Source organism: Anopheles gambiae, chromosome 2 (assembly GCF_943734735.2).
Source record: "Anopheles gambiae chromosome 2, idAnoGambNW_F1_1, whole genome shotgun sequence".
Taxonomy (NCBI): Eukaryota; Metazoa; Arthropoda; class Insecta; order Diptera; family Culicidae; genus Anopheles; species Anopheles gambiae.
Window position 1 is genome coordinate 110,020,666 of NC_064601.1, and position 22,350 is coordinate 110,043,015.

Genomic DNA, 22,350 nt, shown 5'->3' on the forward strand with positions numbered 1-22,350 from the left:
ATTTTAGTAAGGGCAGCGTGCGCATCGCAGATGTAAGTGTTTGCAGTATCGTTAATGCTTGAGCATTTATTTTTCCATCGTCTGCATTTCTTTTATCCTGCCGCAACAAACGTCTTCCGCTCAGCGTGTACGCACACACACGTATGTGCGCGCGAATAATTAATGATAGTGCGGTGGGGGTGTTGTGAAAAATTAATAATTAACGCTCGTTTATCACGGTTGACAGGCAGACGACGAACCCGGTAAGCCGCGGTTGAGTGCACACACACACACGTGGCCAGCTGTTAGGGGTCATCCGGGAAGGTAAATGTTCGCTTCGATTGTTGGTCGGCGAAAAAACGGTTCGGAATAATTTATCTCCGCGGTGGTGGCGTCGTCGACGGTGCGCCTTGGGCATTAGTTCATAATTCGTGCGAAGTTCGCCGTGCCGTGAACCATCTGACGCAGTGCACATCCGTCTCAGGGTTTGGGGGCTGATGCGGATGACGCTGGTACGCTATGCTACCGCGTGATTTACGGTTACGCTCCGGGCGGACCAGCAACGCACCACGGTGCGATCGTGATTGAGTTACTAATCCGGAAATGAACATGGGACTTCATCTTTCTCGCGCCGGGCCGGGCGAAGATGCTGATGTACTGCAGCAATGCGGAATGGGCACTTCTTTCGGGGTTTGTGGACGCGTACGGTGTACGGAGGAAAGTAAACGTAAAGGATTCAAAACATTTTGATGCTAAAAAGTTGAATCTTATCACAGTGTCAGCAATTTATGCAAAGTATCAAAGAATGAAATTATATTTTTTTTAATTAAAAGGCTTAACAACAGGCAAGGATGTGTCCAAAGGGAGAATTTGAGATAGTACCAGCCTATACCTATACACAGCTGGATAGTCAGTCCTTACTATAGGTTCTTTCGAGGCTTGAACCCACGACGAGCATGTTGTGTTGTTAAGTCGTGCGAGTTTACGACTGATCCACGGGACTCGCACAGGGTTCTTCTTCTTCTTTGGCACAACAACAGTTGTCGGTCAATGTCTGCCTGCCTGTACAACGCGTTAGGCGTAGCTTTCAGTGACTAATTGGCTATTGGATAGTAATTCCTACGTCCATTCGCCTGTGCAAATTGAGGGATTGAGCCCATGACGAGCATATTGTTAAGTTGTGCGAGTTGATGACTGTATCACGAGAGCGGCCTAAAACTGTTACAGGCTACTGTAACGTAAAACAGCTTGAATTGGATTGATGAACAATGCGACAAAGACAAAATACCGGTAAGCTGAGGACCCTATCAGTGGTGGAACATCCACCAGAGAAACCAGAGTGTGTATTAATCGAAGATAATAATTTAAAAGGTCCAGAGGTCCTCTCGCGGTGGGCTCAGTACTTTGATCAATTACTCAACGACCATTTTAACGAGCAGCTAGAGGCTCCACTAGCAGATAGTGTCATGCTACCTAGCATCGACGAAACCCAAAAAGCTATACGTCGGTTGAAAAATAACAAGTCACCCGGAACCGACGGAATGGCAGTTGCACGATTAGAAAACAAAACTCATCAAATTATTACTGAGGTGTGGGATAGCGAATCTCGATGCCTTGTAATTGGAATCTCGGCATCATCTACGTCATATACAAGAATGAACCTTCAGGATATACTTGTCCCGCACTCTTAAGAGATATTCGGAAACCATCAAAGAGGATTCCGAAACGAAAAATCAACCAAAACGAACCATCTCTTCATTGACTTCTAAGCTGCATACGATAGCATAGCCAGGGTACGTCAGGGTACCAACGTCACTTTCCAGATTCCAATCTATGCTAGACGTTTCAATAATGCCTTATTTTCTGTATTCTACGACTTATTGAAAGCATCGCTCACAATATCTACATTTACGGCAGAAAAACCGGTCTAGGCGAACCGTGCGATCCAGTGACACTGAATTTCCTTCGGATGAATAACTTACTACTGTTGTTATTTTTCATAGTTTTGCCAATAGTGCTCTGTAACTTACCCAGGGTAGCTTGGCAACACGGACGGCCACCCTTTGTTTATCTATCTACACATCGAATAGCTTTACAGCGACTGGTTTGCATTTCGATACACGGTTTTGTAAACGGTCTGCGGTATCTATGCAAGCGCTGATATTCAACAAATTACGCTTTCATGTTGCTATGGAATCCAATTTCGCTCGTAGCCATCCATTTGTAGAATTCTCATCAGACCGTACGTGGCCGGTATGCTCGGTAAACGATCTCAGTCTGGCGGGTGCAGCTCACCGAGTACGCAACAATGAGCGACGGCATTAGGAGGACACGAAGCGTTCAGCTGAAGTATCTTGCTACGCTGCACCAGATCGGTAAACCGCTGGAGGAACCGATCATCGGTAGACACTTCAAGCTGCCGGAACGGCCACGGCCGGCTGAGCATCCCGTTTTCGATATGTCACTGCTATATGTAAGTATCTAATCTGACGTCGAATTTCAAGCATTGTTCTACTGAACTGTATTTGTAGATCCCAATCTACTGTCACCTGGTTCTGCACCCACCGGAAGAGATTGCACGTCCCGCGACACCGGAGTTGATTACACGGGCGCGTATGGAGAAGACGCTGGAAAACTGGCTAGACTGAGAGTGGATTTTTCCCAGCTTTCAAGGGCCATGTAAGTGAAACAGTTCTCAACATCCGTCACAGTGATTTTGGGGTGTGCATGTGCCCAATGTGAATCGTTTGCAACTGAAAAGTTATGTCTTTTTATTTTGTAAAAATGGCATTCGAAATATTTCTGTTACATGCTTGGACCAAGTAAAATCATACACACACAGGTGCTCTGCATACTACTTTGTAACGCGACGCGTATCTGGATTGCGGTTCTTCTTGGCCTCTAATTGCTTCACTTTTTGGCGCTTCTGCGACGTCTCCTGTCTCAACTCAGCCTGCTTTGCCTTCTTATTATCCAACTGCTTCTCGAGCGCAATGTTTTCCTGTTCCAGGTCCTCCGTTTCCTTCTGCTTAGCATCCGCCTCCGTGCGGCGTGCCTGCGTTTCGCGCAACTTAAACGCGTGCCGCTCTTTCAGATGGGTGAACACTTTATTTAGATTATCGCTTGGGCGTGCTAGTCCATCCTTGGGCAGGCGGAACCGTCGCAGATTGGTATCAATCTCGCCGTGTAGCCCCTGCAGCAGCTGCTCCTGTTGTATCTGCTCGTTGGTAAGCTGCTGCACCTCAGCCCTCAGCTCGTTGACTTCGGCCTCGAGCTGTTCGTTACCCTGCAGTGGCACATCACCCTGCTGTGTGATGTAGTGGGACAGACTTTGCACGCTGTTGATGGCATCTGTGGCACTGCAGCGTCCTTGTGCACGCTGCAACTTTTCCGCCACGCTTGTCAGGGCGATGTACTGTAATAGCCGGTCCAGGTACGGCTTGTCACTTTCTTTGCAACACAGACCATGCTCGAGTTGATAGTCGATCTTGCAGTGCTGGTCAGCATCGTGTACTGCAGAATGGGCTACGTTTCTGAAAAGTGCACGTAAACTGTTACAATCCCAGTCATTATGCGATAGTGTAAGATTCTTTAGCGTATGACTGGTGCTAAGCTTAAGGGTCACGATGGAGTTGTGGTCAAGGTAAAGGTACTCCACCCTATCAAACTGCGGCTGGTTACGTTCCACGTGCAGCAGATGATTGTGCGACAGATCGAGCACTTTGAGCGTTGGGATGGGTTGACCGTAAAGATTGAGCGCCACAAGGTGGTTGTTGGAGACGTACAGTCGCTCCAAGCGCTGCATTTTGACAAAGTGTTGGTAAGTTATCTTCTCCAACTGGTTGTAGGAAAGATCCACGTCAACCAGTCCGGGATAGTTCAGCAGCCAGGCAGTGTCAGTCAAGTTGTTGTGTTGCAGCTTCAAAATGGTCAACTCCACGTTGACGGGCCCGCGTACGACGTTGATGGTATTGTGCGATGCGTCTAGTTCTTCGACCGCGATCGGTATGGCAAGCGTTGAGAGCAGGTTGTAACTGACGTTGACGTGGAAGAGACTGGGAATGAGAGCAAGGTCAACATGCGTAAGCCTGTTGCTGGACAGTTGAAGATTTTGAAGCTCTGTAGTCGCTTGGAAAGTGTCGTCTTCGATGCGTTCCAGGTTGTTGTTCGACATCGCCAGCATGCTGAGCTTGGGTGTGTTGTGGAAGATTCCGCGTGGCAGGCTGATTAAATCGTTCCGTTCCAGCACAAGCACCGTGAGCAGTGGGACGTTCTGAAACACGTACGGTGGCAAATATCGAATCGCATTGAATCCCATGTACAGCTTCTGAATTGTGTGCGCGTAAGCGAACGCGTTCGTATCGATCTCCTCTATCTGCAGGTCATTCAGATTGAGCAGCTCAACCTGGCGGAAGGAGGCGAGTAAAGCAGCGGGCAGTTTGCGCATGGTAGAGTTTTTGAAGGTAACATTCTTCTGGTTGTTTAGTGTCATATCCTCAAAGCCAAAGTATACGTCTTGCGTTTGCATGTCAATGTGCACATCGTAGAACACACAGTCGTACTGCAGATTACCCTCAATGCATTTGTATTCGGGCTGTCGTGGTCTTACGTTATAGCGTTGCTGACCTCCGTATTTTGGCTGACTTCTGTAGATTGTTTGACCTATATGGGTTGGAGTTCCGTACGGCAGCTGCCCTCTGTTGGCTGGCAGACCTCCGTTGGCTGGAAGTCCTCCGTTGGCTGGAAGACCTCCGTTGGCCGGCAAACCTCCGTTGGCTGACTGACCTCCGAAGTTTGTGTCTCTTGTGTAGGTTGTGTGACCTTGTGTGTAGGTTGTGGCTGGCAGACCACCGTTGGCTGGCTGACTTCCGTAGATGTTGTATCCGTTCACATGGAAAGAAGGTTTGGTGGTCGCAACAGGCTGCTCTTCCGTATACCAATAATTATTGCCCCCAACAGCTGCAACACTACCACATGTGAAGAAAATCACACTGCCAAAGCAGCAATCGACAAAAAAGAAACACACTGTTAAGTGATATGAAGTAATACGTAACTGTACACTGCTGACAATTACCTGATTAGTGATACGGCGTGTAACCAGCACATTGTGGTACTCAATGCTCGAAAACTGTGTTTCTTCCTCGAACGATGGATTGAAACTGAGCAATCATTCCTGCGGTAGAACTAGCGTAGCACACTGAAAGATGAATTCGTTACGGGAATTCCCAGTGATAACGGCGTCCTGAAAATGAAAACAAATGTAATGATTGAGTAAATTCGCACCAACGCGGCCCAGCACTTGCCGGATTTTGTGTTTATTTTAACTCACTACAGTCTGGTGTGATTTTCGAGGGCAAAGGTCGACCGTACAAGCTGGGACCGATCCAACATGATTGGTTGGGACAGGTGTTTGGAGACATCTCTTACTGTTGAGATTCCGAAAAGTGTAGTGATGGGGTAATTGTGCGACAAACCTACTTGTATTAGCACGAACTGTTCTCAGCAAATACCACCGAGAATGTGTGAGAGAGATAAAGAGAGAGAGAGGGAGAGAGTGCGTGTGTATAGATGTGCGAGAGGTCTTCCACTCGCGCAATGCTGATAATGTGCGATCGGCAGAGGCTGGATGCACAATATTGAACTTTGCGGGTCACTTCGAAACCGTTCGCAGCACCGGGATTCCCAAAGCAGCAGAATGAGCAGTTTAGTTGTGATTGCTATTGAGCATGGTTTTTTTGAAGCTGCAAAAGCATTTCACCGTCACCTGGGTGACTGGAAACTTGGGAAATGATGTTCATGTTAGGACTTAAATAACTTTTACCAGAGAAATGATAGTCAGATCGTGTTTTCATGAAGAAAAAACAAAAAATAAGAATTAAATGGCTTCATAGTTTCAGGTGCGGCTTACGAAAAAGCACTTCGTCATGGCATGACCCGGTGAACAATAATTGTCCAGGATGCTCGGTCCCTGGTTGTATCTGGTTGTAGCGATCTGCAAAGCAATATCTAACAGGTGAGCGAACTTGTTCTTTCGCTCCAACATCCAATGTCAGCTAATATACACATACCTGATGACATCGTCGTGTTGACGTTGGGTATGATGAATAAAAAGGAAATGGAAAAAAAGTGTATCCTGAGATGTTTGTTATCAATACAGAAATTCATCAAAAGCGCTATGCTTAATAGCTGCATGATAACCATCTTCTACGTGCCGGTGTTTCTTTCGGTTCGGTGTTCAACTTCTACCTCGTCGGTTCGCAAACAACCCAACTAGTGATGGGTTTCACTCTCCGCGCCTCTAAGCGGGCCGCAGCTATTAGTTTTCTTGATTTTAGCTCCGGAGAAAACGGAACCCCCCGAGTGCCACCCTTACTCCGATTCGTTCAGAGTCTTTTGGAGTTCGGAGATTGGCGTCCGAGACGTAGCCGATCGATCTCGCAGTCGTAGACGACCTGTGCAATGTGTTTGTGATAAGGTATTACATTTTGTTTTTGTTTTTCTTTCTTCACTTTGTGTGTGTATTACACAAGCAGAGCTTTGATTGTAACACTGTTTTAAAAATACATCAGCAAAGCTTTATTAAAAAAAGTATGTACATAATTTTGGCCATCTTTCATACCAATGCGACTTAGTCATTGTGGCGCTGTTGTTAAGAAAAAGTGTTACAATGAGAGAATGTCGACAGTTCAATTTGGAAGATTGCAACTGTACGATGATGTTCTACTACGAATGGCGCAGATATCGGCCTACTTCAACTCGTGACGACACCGACTCCCGACGACTGTGTGTCCGGATTTTGATTCTGGAGACTTTTCCGACTAGCGTCGAATTTATACCGACTTTTGAGCAATAATTCCAGCACCTGTTGTGGATGTTATGGTATAACTAAACTGCCCCAGACTAAATATGCGCGATAAAAACCTTCCAGCCGGTCGTAGTGTCTTAACTAGATCATTGACGTAGCAATTGATATAATTAATTTTTTATATACTAATTGTGCTACAATTATGCTACTTTATTTTACAGTTGCTTGTCATAGAAAATAAATTAAATAAATAATTGTTTAATGTTCCCTTCCTAATCCTAATCACCTTCCTAATTACCCTCGCACACAGACCAGAAGATATGAATTAACGCTTCGCAATACTCATACTCATAGCACAGAACATACTTGCTCCGAAATCATACCTGTTCCCACACCCCTCTCCACCATTTGTACACTAAACCAACCTCACTTTTCGTTCCCTGCCTCTTCGTCATATTCCTCGAACGAAGCAGTAGCGTCATTACCTTCCGGATGCTCGCCCGATTCTTGTCCATCCACCGTTTCCTCTGTCCCGCTCTGCACTACCACTGCCTCAGCAGGCCGCGAAAGGTTCGCCATCAGCTCTCCGAGCCGGCTGCCGAGTCGCTCCAAATCTCGCCGCAGCATATCGTTTTCCGCCCGCAGCTCGCGCACCTCCTGCTGGAAGTGCGTCTCGTGTCGGATGCCCATCTCGATCAGGTACCGCATGTCGACCACGTCCGTCTCGTCCGAGCAGCATACGCGATGGACGGCCCGCTCCGCCCGGCAGTCGCCGTGCCGGATGATGATGCCCCGATCGCGCAGCTGCTTGCCGAGCGCCGCCAAATGCCCGCAGCCCCACCGGTTGTCGTCGATGACGATGCTGCGGATGGACGGCATCACCGTGCGCACCTGGTCCGCCTCCATGTAGTACAGCCGGTTGCCGTGCAGCCACAGATGCTCCAGCTTCGGAAACGTCCGGAACATGCGCACGTGCACGTAGGTGAGCGCATTGTTCGACAGGTCGAGCCGGCGCAGCTCGGCCAGCGGTCGCTTCAGCCCGTTGCTGATCCGGCTCATGCCGATCCGCTCGAGGTCGAGCTTCCACAGCCGCTCCATCCGGCCGAACTGACCGAAGTCCACATTGCCGAGCAGCGGATTGTTCTCCAGCACGAGCACCTCGAGCGCGGGCAGGTTGGTCAGGTTGGCGAGCCCCTGCAGCCGGTTGCCGTCCAGGTACAGCTCGCGCAAGCTGTTGGACGCATTCCCATCTAGCTGCACGCTCGCGATCCGATTGCCCCCGGCGTACACCTTCTCGAGCAGGCGGGTAATCTTGAGCGACTCGAGCGAGCACCGCCGCACGTACAGCTCCCGGATGTCGTCAAAGTTCTTGAACAGCGACGGCGGCACCTGCGGGAACTTGGAGTTGGCGAACGCGACCCGCCGATAGTCGAGGCTGCTGGCCAGAAAGTCGGCCCCCTTCACGTCACTGCCGAGGTACACGTCGTTAAACACGCAGAAGTTGTCCGTCCGCGGCCGGTACATGCTGTCGAACAGGTGGAACTTTTCGTAGTTACAGATCACTATCTCGCCGCGGGCCATCTCGAGGGACAGTTTCGCACCGAACACGAGCAGCACCAGCGGTACCCACCGGTGCAGTACGCCCGATCGCCGTTGGTCCACCAAGTACGGCTGCATCGCTTCACTCGGTTCGCGCGCGTCTGCTCGGCTGAAGCACGGGCATGTTACTGGGTGGGTAGCAGTTGCCCACGGGTCGATCCGGTGGCCCCGGCGACAGTCACCCAGTGTGGGAAGGGAAGCTGGCCAGCTGGCCAGCACTGTCCAGTGGGGAAAAAAGCGAAAGCGCGCCGCGCTCAAACCGCTCGAAAGTGGCGTGACTCTTTTTTGTCGTCTCCCACGGTTTGATGTGATTTACATCATCGCGCCTTTCGCTGGCGGAGCGTGCAGAAATAGGGAGAAGGACAGCGGATCGGGTGGCGTGGCAACACAGGCCAGGTTCAAGTCCAAGTATACCAATTGTTTGTGAGCAGCTAGCCGACGATAGTGTAAACTGAGGGAGTAAGGGGTGCAATTTAGACATTGTTTAGGTTCTGCATCATTGTTTGGGCGTTTTGTAGTTCTTGCCGAGAAGATAGCAATTGAGGTAAGGTGGTGCAATTGGTACTATTTTCTCTTTTAGGGAAATTTTGGAGCTGATTGGCTTGCAATTCACTTTTCTCTTTTTATGAACCGGTGTTTTTCTATGAGCGTATTTTGGTATTAAACCAGTCCGTTGAGTTGCTGTTTTGCTTACCTTAGTATATTCCATCGAATCACTCACCGATCGGCTTGTTAGGCCGTTTCATTGATTGATGTTTTTAAGATTTAATGAGTCACATCCACAAACTACGTAACACAGAAATATAAATGTTTATCGCGGCGAATCCTCAATGTAACAATATGTCACGTAAAAAGTATTTGTTATTCTTTTCCCTTCATATGTAAAAAAATATCTTTGACCTTCCTTTGTTTTTTTTGCCTTTTCAAAACTAATGTATTTGAAATTCTTATGCTGCTTAAACTATTTTTGAAACTTTTTAAAAAGGGTCGAAAAAGACGTTGTTTTTTGGGCTATGGGGTAAGAGTACCACCCGTATGGGGCAAGACGGCCACCTGGTTAAAATAGATTGATTTCTTATTCAATTAGATTTTTTAATGTTTATGTAACTAGTGTATGTATTCCAGCATGTCTTGAGCCATCAATGAATTCTTTTTGACCACCAACTGTACCACAATATAGTTTGTTACTGTTCTGTTTTTCCGGGGTGGAATTCGCTCAATTTTGAAACTCAACATAAAACAATTCAAAACAAGGGAATAAATCGTTTTATCTATATACAATTCGGCACAGTAAACCTAGGCGGAACGTAATCAACTGTATACACAATTGACCATTTAAGTAAAGTTTATATCGAAAAAAATGCTTGGTGGCAATCTCGCCGCTATGGCACACTTGCCCCAAATTCCGCTAGTATCATCCTGTGCGCGTTACGTAATTTATGGATGGACGTCGTAGATCATCAATCAGAGCTGAGCGCAAACGGTGGTCCGAGCTGGTACTTGCCGGTCTTCGTCTCACCGTACCGGCGCACTGGCTCGAGCGTCACGAACTGGATCGGTAACGGCGATTCGATACACTTACCGGCCTCGCTTGCGCTACCGTGGTGGGGCGAAAGAGAAAGATCCCAGGGTCCCCCTGTCACCGGCACACGTCATACGTATTGACACTTTCACTGGCTTATTTAATAATTAATGTACGGAGGGTATAGCCCAAAAGAGCTAACCACGGAAGTGTACACGCTTCTTTCTTTCTTTGGTGAACTAGCGGAAACACACAAACATCCACTTGCACTTGCGATGCATGATCGAGATAAGCTGCCTTTGGCAAAAAGGGAAATATTTGGGAACAAACACGAGTGTGGTAATAATGGGCATTGCGGATACATAGTATCGAATATCTGATTTACTTGAGCAATAACCAAAATTAAAGATATGCTCATGTTAACAATTGTATTTGTTGTGCACCACGCTTGTTGAGCTTCACTAGCTTGTGCTAGTAGTTCACGTTAACGTTTATTCTAAAAAAAAAAAAACAAGAGCATTAACAGAGTGATTGGACCGTAAGGTCTTGGATTAATGAAAGAAATATTCAACGAAACTTGTGAAGTCTCTAATAACCTTCTATAATACCGATAAAATTTCCACTTGTTTGGATTCGGTCGCCATATGGTAGCTTTGAACTCGGGCTGGCATAGGTTTTGCCAAAATAAGCAGAAATGGGTTGGATACTGTTTCGAAGCGGACTTCTCGACACTTGATCGTTCAAGTGATCATAGACACCTTTAGAAGGTTTCCCTTACTGGAAACGCTGGAGTTTAGAGGCCTCACCCTGAGTAGGGGGACATAACTAAACTTAGAACTTGCTACTACCACCAAGATCTGTGCCAGTGGCGGCTCCATGCCTTAGAAGTCGAGATGAATCTGACTTGCCATTGTCGGAGTTGGTATTATTTAAACTCAAAAGATGTTATGAGTTTTTTTTTATTAAAGGTTATTGACATGGGGTGTAATTTATAAAGTGTATCGGTGTGAGGAGTTTGTCGTTATGTTCCTTTGCTGCGTTTTTATTGTTATGCTATGCGCTATGCAATGTGTATTAATTGGGGATTAGGTATCGCACAAGATATATTTTATAAATTGTTGGTAGGGTTATGGGTAACAAATGACAAATGTCGATTTAAGTTATTTTTTTTTTTTAATATTCATTTAAAATTTAAATAATTTCAAGGATTGATCTCAACGAAATTACTATGATTGAAGACTCTTTGAACAAGAGCTTCAATTAAAGTTTTTAATAATCAAATTAAAAATGACCACAATCTTCTACACAAATTAGACTATGAGCTAGACCATTTTTCGGTTCCTTTTCTCGGGACCCCTCGAGATCCCAGGGTCCCATGCGGCTGCTTAGTTTGTGTACTGCTCAATCCACCTCTGACCGCACATATTCACGGGAATGATTTTTGCACGTAGAATGTCAGGTGCATTTGAATCTTAAGCGAGTGTTTCAAGCGAGATATAATCATTATATTCCATCGAATATTTTAATTCATCAATTGGTTAAATTAAAGAAAATCAGTGAGAACAAATAAGTTCAAAGTCCTTTTATTTCATAACCACTTTCAAAACAATAATCTTGATCCATCTTTGTACTGCATTAAGAAAAACGACGAATCTTGTGTGTTTGCCGAAGGAGAAGCATCTCCAAGTATGGTACAGTCGAACCGCCCTAGATGGGTCTGTGTTTGCTGAGCTTTGCGAGTAATTGCTTTATTTGTTGACGCTTCAGCAACGTCAGCTGTCTCAGCAGAATCTGCATTGTATTCTTATTATCCAACTGCTTCTCGAGTGCAATGTTTTCCTGTTCCAGGTCCTCCGTTTCCTTCTGCTTAGCATCCGCTTCCGTGCGGCGTGCCTGCGTTTCGCGCAACTTAAACGCGTGCCGCTCCTTGAGATGGGTAAACACTTTATTTAGATTTTCGCTCGGGCGCGCTAGTTCATCCTTGGACAGGCGGTACCGTCGCAGATTGGTATCGATCTCGGCGTGTAGCCCCTGCAGCAGCTGCTCCTGTTGTATCTGCTCGTTGGTTAGCTGCTGCACCTCAGCCCTCAGCTCGTTGACTTCGGCCTCGAGCTGTTCGTTACCCTGCAGTGGCACACCACCCTGCTGTTTGATGAAGTGGTACAGACTCTGCAGGCTGTTGATGGCATCTGCGGTACTGCAGCGTTCCTGTGTACGCTGCAACTTTTCCGCCACGCTCGTCAGGGCGATGTACTGTAATAGCCGGTCCAGATACGGCTTGTCACTTTCTTTGCAGCAGAGACCATGCTCTAGGTGATAGTCGATCTTGCAGTGCTGGTCAGCATCGTGTACTGCAGGTTGGGCTACGTTTCTGAAAAGTGCACGTAAACTGTTACAATCCCAGTCATTATGCGATAGTGTAAGATTCTTTAGCGTATGACTGGTGCTAAGCTTAAAGGTCACGATGGAGTTGTGGTCGAGATAAAGGTACTGAAGTTTATCAAACTGCGCCTGATTATGTTCCACCCACATCAAATGGTTGTGCGATAGATCGAGCACTTTGAGCGTTGGGATGGGTCGGCCGTAAAAGTCGAGCGCTACAAGGCGGTTGTTGGAGACGTACAGACGCTCCAAGCGCTGTATGGTGACAAAGTGGTGGATCGTTATTATCTCCAACTGGTTGTAGGAAAGATCCACGTCGGTCAGTCCAGGATAATTCAGCAGCCAGGCAGTGTCAGTCAAGTTGTTGTGTTGCAGCTTCAGAATGGTCAACTCCACGTTGACGGGCCCGCGTACGACGTTGATGCTATTGTGCGATGCGTCTAGTTCTTCGACCGCGATCGGTATGGCAAGCGTTGAGAGCAGGTTGTAACTGACGTTGACGTGGAAGAGACTGGGAATGAGAGCAAGGTCAACATGCGTAAGCCTGTTGCTGGACAGTTGAAGATTTTGAAGCGCTGTAGTCGCTTGGAAAGTTTCGTCTTCGATGCGCTCCAGGTTGTTGTTTGACATCGACAGCATGGTGAGCTTGGGTGTGTTGTGGAAGATTCCGCGTGGCAGGCTGGATAAATCGTTCCGGTCCAGCATAAGCACCGTGAGCAGTGGGACGTTCTGAAACACGTGCGGTGGCAAATATCGAATCACATTGAATCTCATGTACAGCTTCTGTATTGTGTGCGCGTAAGCGAACGCGTTCGTATCGATCTCCACTATCTGCAGGCCGTTCAGATTGAGCAGTTCAACCTTGTGGAAGGAGGCGAGTAAAGCACTCAAAGTGAAAGGAGTCAAGTGCATACTTTTGTAGGATAGCTGTCCTCCGTAGGTACTGGCTGAAAAGATCATACTGCAATACAGTAACCAACAACAAAGAAACACTCTGTAAGCGATATGAAGTAATGCCTAATTGTTTGATGCTGAGCGTTAAATGATTAGTGATACGGCACGTAACCAGCACATTGTGGCACTCAAAACAGAAAAACTGTGTTTCTTCTTCGACTGATGGATTGAAACTGTGCAATGACACCTACGGTAGAACTTGCTCAGCCGACTGAGAGAAGAATTCGTTACGGAAATACCCAGTGATAATGGCGTGGCGTGAAAATGAAAACAAATGTTATGATTGAGTAAATTCACTGTCATAGTACTTATCGGTGTTTGAGTTCACCTCAGTCGGATGTGATTTTAGAGGGCAACAATCAACAATAATATTTCGGGACAATCAGTTTAGTCGCTAGCAAGAAACATTAAAAAAATGAATAAAATTAGAAAAAAAAATTTAATATAAGTAAGACCATGCAACCATGCAATGGCTGAAACATTTCACGCTCAAATGTATGCCCCTATCTGTCATCTTGTAGGTATCAGGTATCAATATCAGCAATGAGCATCAGGCAAGCTACCGCAGATATGTTCAACATTTTCGGTTCAAATTATCACGTAATTTTCATGACATTTTGCAGCACTGCACGTCTCGACCATCATTTTAACGGTTCTTAAACAAACATGGAATGCGGGTGTGATTCTTCATTTAAATCAGCCTCCTAACACAAGCTATCCTGATTTTCAGTTTTCTGCGCATTGCGCCAAAACGTTAGTTGGCGGTACAGTTTCTTAGTGATCTGAAGTGTTGGGTAGTACTCGTGTATAAGACCCTTGAGATTGTTAGTTGGGTACTACTCTCTTCCGAAAGCGACTGTCTTCGTTTGAGACAAGTAATGCAAATGTCCTTGGTTCAGTTAGATATGTCAAACCAGAGACAAATCGAGTTGTGGGGTAGGTGATTGTTCTTCATGACTCTGCCTGAGAGCGTCTGTTATCCATGTTAGGAGCGGCTTGCTTCTTCCCGAAAGGCTACTCTGCTTTCTCCCGTCTTGGCTCGCTGAAGGACTCTAAAAAACCAGTGAACGTAGGCCCTTCGACGAGACTGGAGGTTGGAGGAGAGGCATTGCAAGCCACATCCCCAAAAACAGTGATGAACATTTAACGAATAGAAGAACCGTATCGGACCAATCGATTTAGACCCCCGCTAGGAGAAAGGATTCACAATTGGAAGCTATACCCGTATCCTGTACAACGAGGACTGGGCCGGTGGCTTGGAGATAGTAGCAGGAGGTGCGCTGGGAAGGCGCAATGGTGCGCCAGTACTGTAGCAACCGCTCGATCTACACGGTCATGGTGCTAGGTGTGACGCAACAGAAAGTGATCGCGTGGGTGCTGGTCAACAAAAGGAGGTGCAGGTGGAGGAACCTGTGCATTATTAATGTGCACAGTCCGCACCTTGGGAGCACCGTTGCTGAAAAAGAGCTTTTATGTACGTAGCTGGAGAGGGAGTACGACTGCTGTCCACGGTCTCAGGGTTATACACTTTGCCTCCTCCAAGCACATGACCATCCGCAGCACCTTCTTCCAGCATGCTCCGCCCTTCTGCTACACCTGGAGATCACCAGAACAGACATATTCCCAAATCGACCTCGTTCTGATTGACAGAAGGCACTGCTCGGATATTATCGACGTCAAAACCTTTAAAGACGCAAACGTTGACTCGGACCATTTCCTGGTCATGGTGAAGATCTGCCAGAATTTCTCCGTAAGGAATGGTTCAACGAAGAGCACAAGCGAGCACTATCTGAGACAAATGCAGCGTGTGAGCGGCAGAAACCCGTCAGAACGTCGAGAAGTATAGAAGACGGAGAAAACAGCAAATAAGCTGCTGGGGCAACATCCCCAGTCGGGGGCCACCCCCTTGCTGTACAAGAGATCGAAGGAGGAACGAATCGAGTTTGCTCCTAAAACCACAATGTGGCGGGATGTGGAAGGCAATCACAACAGCAGCGATAGCAATGGTGCAGATAACCGTGTGCCTCCGCCATCTCTGGATGGTCAGGTGGCCAGCGTCATCAAGCAGCTTAAGAGCAATAAGTCTAACGGCAGTGATGAACTGGCGGCCGAGATCTTCAAAATGGGACCAGAGAGGCTTTCCATCAAAATGCACCAGCTGATCGTGAGAATTTGGGAGCAAAAAGAATTACCGGAGGAGTGGATGCGCTTGAAGGGCGACAGGCTGGAATGCTCGAGCATTCGTGCCATCACAGTTTCATCACAATGTCGTCTACAACATCCTTCTCTACGCCTGATATCTCGTCGACCGGGGGGTGTGGCTGGCGATTTGTGGGTGGTTCCGTATCGAGCGCCTGATTTCGCAAACGATCTTCGTGCTTGGCTGCATTATAATTCATGTTATTTTTCTTATTCCTCTTTTGCTCATGTTGCAACGCACTTCGTACGTAACTGCGGATGACATCGACATCATCGACAGGACAACGGCGAAGGTGGGTGAGGCGTAAACGCGAAGCAGTAAGAATTTGATTGAGAATCAATGCGACGGCGATGAAGAAGCTGATTGCTGGAGTCCCACACCAACTGGGAACGTTACGTTACAGATTGAACCCCTCACTCCTTCCAATAGCGTATCTTATTGAACAAAATCACATATTTTATTTTTTCAACTTTATTGTGGTTCATACAACAATTTTAGCAATGAAACAAGATAAAATTATAAAATATTTTACATAAGGAACAGTTGTTCCATACAGCAATCGAATTCCCCACGATTCTGATCATCGGTTGGTTGAAAGGTTTGAAGTTAGCTTTAACAATTTCAACCCCCGTTTCACGGTGGCCGGTTGTTTCCCCAGAAATGGTATTCTGGCGAAAAAAGGGCTAATTGCATGAACTCCATGTCCTTCTCCGGTTTTGTTTGAAATGAATTGGTTTCGAAAAAAATGAATTCGTATTCCACCTGTTTCCAGCGTTCCAGTTAAGTTACGTACCATTTGCTTCGAATTGCGTGTCGTCACCTGTGAATCACATGCCACTATCATCAAATGCGTGCCTTTACAATCGAATGTGTGCCACTGCGGTTGTCGCAGTAACGCGACTGCAATGCTACTGCGACGATCCTGTGGTAAGTTTTTCCTCCGTAGGACGGATGACGGACTAGTCGGCTGCGAGGTACATAAAAGTAGCAAAATCCGTTTTAGGCGGGTATAATCGCTAAGGACGTTAAGTCAAGAAGTGGAATCATCGCTTATCATCGAAAACTTCCTTTATCAGCGCTACATAATTCATGGATGACGCCTAAATTTTACATAAACTACCTAAAAAAAGTGAACTTTTGATGTCCATCACTGGCCCGCATGGATCATGATTATATTAATTCAAAGTTTTTTCTTTAAAAAATTACCGATATCTGGTCTTGTATGGTACAATGGCACCACTCTAGTTAGGTCTGTGATTGCCGAGCTGTGTCAGTAATTGATTCACTACTTGACGCTTCAGCATCGTATCCTGCCTCAATGCATATTGCTTCCTAAGTTTAGCTATCCGTTCCACACGGAGATCTATATTTTGTTCCATAGCATCCATCTGGTCCTTGAGCTTATCATAAGCCTTTTTAATGAGTACTTGTGATTTATCCAACTCATGCAAATGGCGTTCCCTCAGATGTGTGAATGGTTTGTTAAGACTATCACTCGGGCGTGCTAACTCATCTTTCGGCAGGTGGTAGCGTTGTAGATTGGTATCGATCTCGGCTTGCAGTCTTCCCAGGAGCTGCTCCTGTCGTATATGCTCGTTGGTAAGCTGCTGCACCTCAGCCCTCAGCTCGTTTACTTCGGCCTCGAGCTGTTCGTTACCCTGCAGTGGCACATCACCTTGCTGTGTGATGTAGTGGGACAGACTATGCACGCTGTTGATGGCATCTGTTTCACTGCAGCGTCCCTGTGCACGCTACAACTTCTCCACCACGCTCGTCAGGGCAATGCATTGTAATAGTCGGTCCAGGTACGGATTGTCACTTTCTTTGCAGCAGAGACCGTGCTCGAGATGGTAGTCGATCTTGCAGTACTGGTCAGCATCGTGTACTGCAGGATGGGCTACGTTTCTGAAAAGTGCACGTAAACTGTTACAATCCCAGTCATTATGCGATAGGGTAAGATTATTTAGCGTATGATGGGCACTAAGCTTAAGCGTCACGATGAAGTTGTGGTCGAGATAAAGGTTCTCCAACCTATCAAACTGTGGCTGGTTACGTTCCACGTGCAGCAAATGGTTGTGCGACAGATCGAGCACTTTGAGCGTTGGGATGGGTCGGCCGTAAAGGTCGAGCGCCACAAGGTGGTTGTTGGAGACGTACAGTCGCTGCAAGCGCTGCATGGTGAAAAAGTGATGGTACGTTATTTTCTTCAACTCGTTGTAAGAAAGATCCACCTCGATCAGTCTGGGATAGTTCACCAGCCAGGCAGTGTCAGTTAAGTTGTTGTGTTGGAGCTTCAGAATGGTCAATTCCATGTTGAAGGGCCCGCGTACGGCATTGATGCGAATGTGCGATGCATGTAGCTCTTTTACCGCGATCGGTATGGCAAGTGTAGAGAGCAGGTTGTAACTGACGTTGACGTGGAAGAGACTGGGAATGAGAGAAAGGTCAACATGCGTAAGCCTGTTGCTGGACAGTTGCAGATTTTGAAGCGCTGTAGTCGCTTGGAAAGTGTCGTCTTCGATGCGCTCCAGGTTGTTGTTCGACATTGACAGCTTCTGTATTGTGTGCGCGTAAGCGAACGCGTTCGTATCGATCTCCTCTATCTGCAGGCCATTCAGATTGAGCACCTCAACCTGGCGGAAGGAGGCGAGTAAAGCAGCGGGCAGTTTGCGCATGGTAGAGTTTTTGAAGGTAACATTCTTCTGGTTGTTTAGCGTTAAATTCTCAAAGCCAAAGTATGCGTCTTGCGTTTGCATGTCAATGTGCACATTGTAGAACACACAGTCGTACTGCAGATTAGCCTCAATGCATTTGTATTCTAGCTGTCGTGGTCTTGCGTTGTAGCGTTGCTGACCTCCGTAATTTGGCTGACTTCTGTAGATTGTTTGACCTATATGGGTTGGAGTTCCATACGGCAGCTGCCCTCTGTTGGCTGGCAGACCTCCGTTGGCTGGAAGTCCTCCGTTGGCTGGAAGACCTCCGTTGGCCGGCAAACCTCCGTTGGCTGACTGACCTCCGAAGTTTGTGTCTCTTGTGTAGGTTGTGTGACTTTGTGTGTAGGTTGTGGCTGGCAGACCACCGTTGGCTGGCTGACTTCCGTAGATGTAGTATCCGTTCCCAGGGAAAGAAGGTTTGGTGGTCGCAACAGGCTGCTCTTTCGGATACCAATAATTATTGCCCCCAACAGCTGCAACACTACCACATGTGAAGAAAATCACACTGCCAAAGCAGCAACCGACAAAAAAGAAATACTCTGTTGAGCGATATGAAGTAATACGTAACTGTACACTGCTGACAATTACCTGATTAGTGATACGGCGCGTAACCCGCACATTGTGGTACTCAAAGCTCGACAACTGTGTTTCTTCCGCGACTGATGGATTGAAACTGAGCAATGATTCCGACGGTGGAACATGCTCAGCTGACTGAAAGAACGGAAATTCCCAGAGATAACAGCGTCTTGAATATGTAAACAAATGTTATGATTGAGTTGATTTGCTCTCCAACGCGGTACAGGATATGTTCCAACAGCACTAGTTGGGATCCAGCTATTTTGTAGGCGTTTGTAGACATATTTTACTGTGTAGATAGAGGACTTAAAATGCATATGCGTCGACTACTAGCCTTCCTTTTTATAAGACCTCGAGCTCGAGTCGATGGTAAGCCATGAGACAATGTTGACAGATGAATCAGGGTATGTGTAAACTTGAGACGTCTTAAAATTTTGTCGGTGCTGTATTAAGGGATCGATATCGATAACTACGAGCAGGCTATATGACTGGTTTTACGAAAGAGGAAATTCGCCGAAACGTACATTCGTGATATTTTTGGTTTTAGATCTTAATATCTAGATAATTTTCGCGAGTTACTTTTTCGGGGATCTGTTTTGGGCTCAATCGTTTTGTGGTCTCGTTTGGCAATCATCGAAAATCATTCAATGTTTGCAACAATACCAGTGAAATGCTTCAGTTAAATGTTTTTCCCAGATTTTCTACTCTTTTCGTAAACTGTGGCAGGATGACCATCCCAACATTTTGCATCTGCCGATGGCAACATTAGCGTTCATGATACAAAAATAATGTATCAATAACGTAATAACTCATTTTATTTGGGATGTTGTTTGTCACAATTAATGTTATTTTTTGGTATGTTATCCTACAATGTACCCTGTGTTTTATTTTTAACTCCTTTTTCATTTAAACTTTCTTTCAAATTGTGTTTACATGTTACTTGATAAAAATAGTAATCGTTTGATTTATTTCATTTCCACAGAAAATACACGATCCACTACTAAAGTACAAAAAAACACAGCTACAGCTACATTGTAATCTATCGCTTCCCCTATTAACCCCATTTTCCCTTCCTGCGTTAATCGCTTATCCCCCTCACGCATCCAAACCGAAGCACGCTAAGCGCCGTCGCTCGGCAGATACTGCATCTCGACCTCGCTACGCAGCTCCGCATTCTCCATGATCAGCTGCTTGATCATCTTGCGCGATTTGTAGATTTCGCGCGTCAGCCGCACAATCTTCTCGCGCAGATGGTGCTCGGCCGAGGTGCAGCAGATGTACCGGTGCTGCTCCGGCCGGGTGCAGTTCCGATTGCCGTTCGACCACTTGACGTACGCCCGCTCGAGCAGCGTCACGATGTGCATCAGGTTGATGCAGTCCCAGTCGTTGTTGTCGCACGAGACGAGCGTCAGGTAGGGGAAGTTTTGCTCAATCTCCTCCATCTGCATGTCGATCAGATCGTTGCCGTGCAGGTAGATGTACTCGAGCGCCGGGAACGTGTCCAGCACGGCCAGATCCAGGTAGAGGAACTTGTTGTGGGCGAGGTTCAGGCTGCGCAGCGATTTCGCCGGCGACGGAATACCGTTGTCCAGTATCCACAGCCGGTTGTTGTTCAGCTTGATGTCCTTCAGGTTCTTCATGAAGGCGAAGATGACAAAGTCCAGCGTTACCAGCTCATTGTACGACACGTCCAGCTCGATAAGGTTGCGGAACTTGAAGATGTTGTTAATGTTCGCGATGTTGTTGCGGGAGAGGTTGAGGTGCGTCAGCTGAAAGAAGTCGCCCTGGTCCATCACGATCCGGCTGATCTGGTTTTCCTGCGCGTTCAGCGTCCGGAGGTACTTGGTGACGAACACCTCGTCCAGATAGTTCCGCGCAATGTCGAGCGTTTCCAGCTTGTTCAGCGACTGCAGCTGCGACATGTTGAACGTGCTGATCATGTTCGCGCTCAGGTTGAGCTCGCGCAGCATCGGGCACAGCACGAACTGGTCGTCGTTGATCTCCTTGATGCGGTTGTGCTGCAGCTCCAGTATCTGCAGCTCCTCCAGCCCGGAAAACAGACCCTCCGGCAGCTTCTCCAGCTGGTTCTCGTCCATGTAGAGCAGGCGCAGATGGCCCAGCCCATCGAACGCGTGCTCCTCCAGCTGCTTGATCGTGTTGTTGTACAGCGACAGTATCTCGAGCTGCAGCGCACCGTTGAACACGAAGTTGTTCAGCCGCGTAAGCCGGTTGTCGTACAGGTGCAGCTCCTGCAGGCGCTGCGCGTTCGCGAACGTGCCGCCGAGCAGCTTCTGGATGTGGCACGCGTCGCTCGACAGGTACTGGATCGCCGGGAACGTTTCGAAGATCTTCTTCGGCAGCACCACCATGGAGGAGTCGCGGAACGCGATGCTGGTGTCGTTGAAGTTCTGCACGCCGAAGAAGATGCTGTCCGCGTCCGCCTCGCTGCGTATGATCACGTCCCGGAACAGGCAGTCGTAGTAGTTGGCGGTCAGCGTGCAGTTGAACTTGGCCTCCCGTCGCCCATCGACCAGCCAGGCCAGCAGGCTGAGTGCTATGAGGCTGTGAGGTGAGTGTAGGTGAGAGGGTGGGTATTAGAATGCATTTTCGGACGCATTGCATTGCAAGCAATGTTTCGGCTGCAGTTCACTCACTAAATGTACCACCAGTGGGAGCTCATCACGGTCTTGTACGGCTGGTATGTATGGTTGGATCAGGCCCCAGTCCGGTTGTCATTGCGTTGTTGGCTTTTGACAGCGCCGGGGTCGGGAGAGCAGATGATCCACCGGCCGCTGGCACAATTACAAACAGAGCAGTGAGCCGTATCAGCCAGTGGCGAGGTACACGGGGTCTTATCAGTAGTACCCGCAGTGCCTCCCTGCTCAACATATACAAAAAGGCACAATTATAATGGTGCGTAATTTGCAACTGGGTGTGCGTGTTTGGTTGTTGGGTATACAATAAAGTACGTTAGGTTTTAGAGCAGCTGGGAATCGATAGAGTCGGTGTCGTAGTATAGTCGTCAACTCGTACGGCTTAATAATATGCCCGTGAAGGGTTCAAGCCCCAAATGGACCTTGCCACTGCTACAGGCAGGCCTTGGCCGACAACGGTTATAGAGCCAAAAGAAGAAGAAGAAGAAGAATCTATAGATCATAACTGGACAATGATAAAATCAATAAATAGGCCAAGACTCGGAGGTTACTTACGGTTATTATTGTAGAGGGTTTCGACCTCGTGGGTCTATTTCGCCTCCGTGTTAATGGTTGGTGTATGTAGATGATTAATCCTGCACGGAACTAGTGAGATTGACTGGTAATGCGTCCGTCAAGACGTTTAATGTCTGGAACGAATTTCCGGAGTATGCGAAGTTAGTAAAAGAGCATGGAGCTACATACAGCAAGTGGAGCTTTATTGAGCACACGAAGCTTTACAGGGTTTCGAGTCAAACTATAAAATAGTTTAACCGGTTAAGGGAATGATTTGACCGGATAGTGGAACCGTGCAAGCATTCTGTGGTGGTTTGCAATCATATAATGGAGTGTTGCAACCGAGTTGTGGAGTTTTGCAAGTATACAGTGGAGCGGCTGTCAGTGCGTGCCGCTGTAAATACCCCAAC

The 22,350-nt window shown here is 47.2% G+C and overlaps 4 protein-coding genes across 4 annotated transcripts; 1 reads left to right on the top strand and 3 right to left on the bottom strand.

Annotated features, from left to right (window-relative positions):
* Positions 1-247: 247 nt before the first annotated feature.
* LOC133391156 (WD repeat-containing protein on Y chromosome) lies at positions 248-4,970 on the top strand. Its single transcript, XM_061642491.1, has 2 exons — positions 248-2,452; positions 2,511-4,970. Exons 1-2 carry the CDS (start codon positions 2,288-2,290, stop codon positions 2,625-2,627), a joined length of 282 nt encoding a protein of 93 aa, XP_061498475.1. The 5' UTR covers positions 248-2,287; the 3' UTR covers positions 2,628-4,970.
* Positions 2,726-13,227, bottom strand: LOC5666907 (uncharacterized). The gene is made up of 5 exons (XM_061640541.1): positions 11,617-13,227; positions 9,855-9,979; positions 7,215-8,601; positions 5,054-5,152; positions 2,726-4,970 (listed from the first exon to the last, which is right to left on the bottom strand). The coding sequence occupies exons 1-5, from the start codon at positions 13,197-13,199 to the stop codon at positions 2,834-2,836; spliced, it is 5,331 nt and encodes a 1,776-aa protein (XP_061496525.1). The 5' UTR covers positions 13,200-13,227; the 3' UTR covers positions 2,726-2,833.
* Positions 13,228-16,571: 3,344 nt separating this feature from the next.
* LOC5666905 (leucine-rich repeat-containing protein 69) lies at positions 16,572-19,041 on the bottom strand. Its single transcript, XM_001688014.2, has 2 exons — positions 18,744-19,041; positions 16,572-18,660 (listed from the first exon to the last, which is right to left on the bottom strand). The coding sequence occupies exons 1-2, from the start codon at positions 18,854-18,856 to the stop codon at positions 17,193-17,195; spliced, it is 1,581 nt and encodes a 526-aa protein (XP_001688066.2). The 5' UTR covers positions 18,857-19,041; the 3' UTR covers positions 16,572-17,192.
* Positions 19,042-19,671: 630 nt separating this feature from the next.
* On the bottom strand, positions 19,672-21,619 carry LOC5666906 (platelet glycoprotein V). The gene is made up of 2 exons (XM_001688013.2): positions 21,386-21,619; positions 19,672-21,293 (listed from the first exon to the last, which is right to left on the bottom strand). Exons 1-2 carry the CDS (start codon positions 21,409-21,411, stop codon positions 19,850-19,852), a joined length of 1,470 nt encoding a protein of 489 aa, XP_001688065.2. The 5' UTR covers positions 21,412-21,619; the 3' UTR covers positions 19,672-19,849.
* Between the last annotated feature and the right edge of the window lie 731 nt (positions 21,620-22,350).

Coding starts and splice junctions, on each gene's coding strand:
- LOC133391156 (XM_061642491.1), top strand. CDS start 2,288: ATGAGCGACGGCATTAGGAGGACACGAAGCGTTCAGCTGAAGTATCTT. Junction 2,453..2,510: donor TCGATATGTCACTGCTATAT/GTAAGTATCTAA, acceptor CTGTATTTGTAG/ATCCCAATCTACTGTCACCT.
- LOC5666907 (XM_061640541.1), bottom strand. CDS start 13,199: ATGCACTTGACTCCTTTCACTTTGAGTGCTTTACTCGCCTCCTTCCAC. Junction 8,602..9,854: donor CGGACCACCGTTTGCGCTCA/GCTCTGATTGAT, acceptor CCCACTGGACAG/TGCTGGCCAGCTGGCCAGCT. Junction 4,971..5,053: donor CACGCCGTATCACTAATCAG/GTAATTGTCAGC, acceptor CTGCTTTGGCAG/TGTGATTTTCTTCACATGTG.
- LOC5666905 (XM_001688014.2), bottom strand. CDS start 18,856: ATGTTCCACCGTCGGAATCATTGCTCAGTTTCAATCCATCAGTCGCGG. Junction 18,661..18,743: donor CGCGCCGTATCACTAATCAG/GTAATTGTCAGC, acceptor CTGCTTTGGCAG/TGTGATTTTCTTCACATGTG.
- LOC5666906 (XM_001688013.2), bottom strand. CDS start 21,411: ATGAGCTCCCACTGGTGGTACATTTA. Junction 21,294..21,385: donor TCCCACTGGTGGTACATTTA/GTGAGTGAACTG, acceptor CTCACCTCACAG/CCTCATAGCACTCAGCCTGC.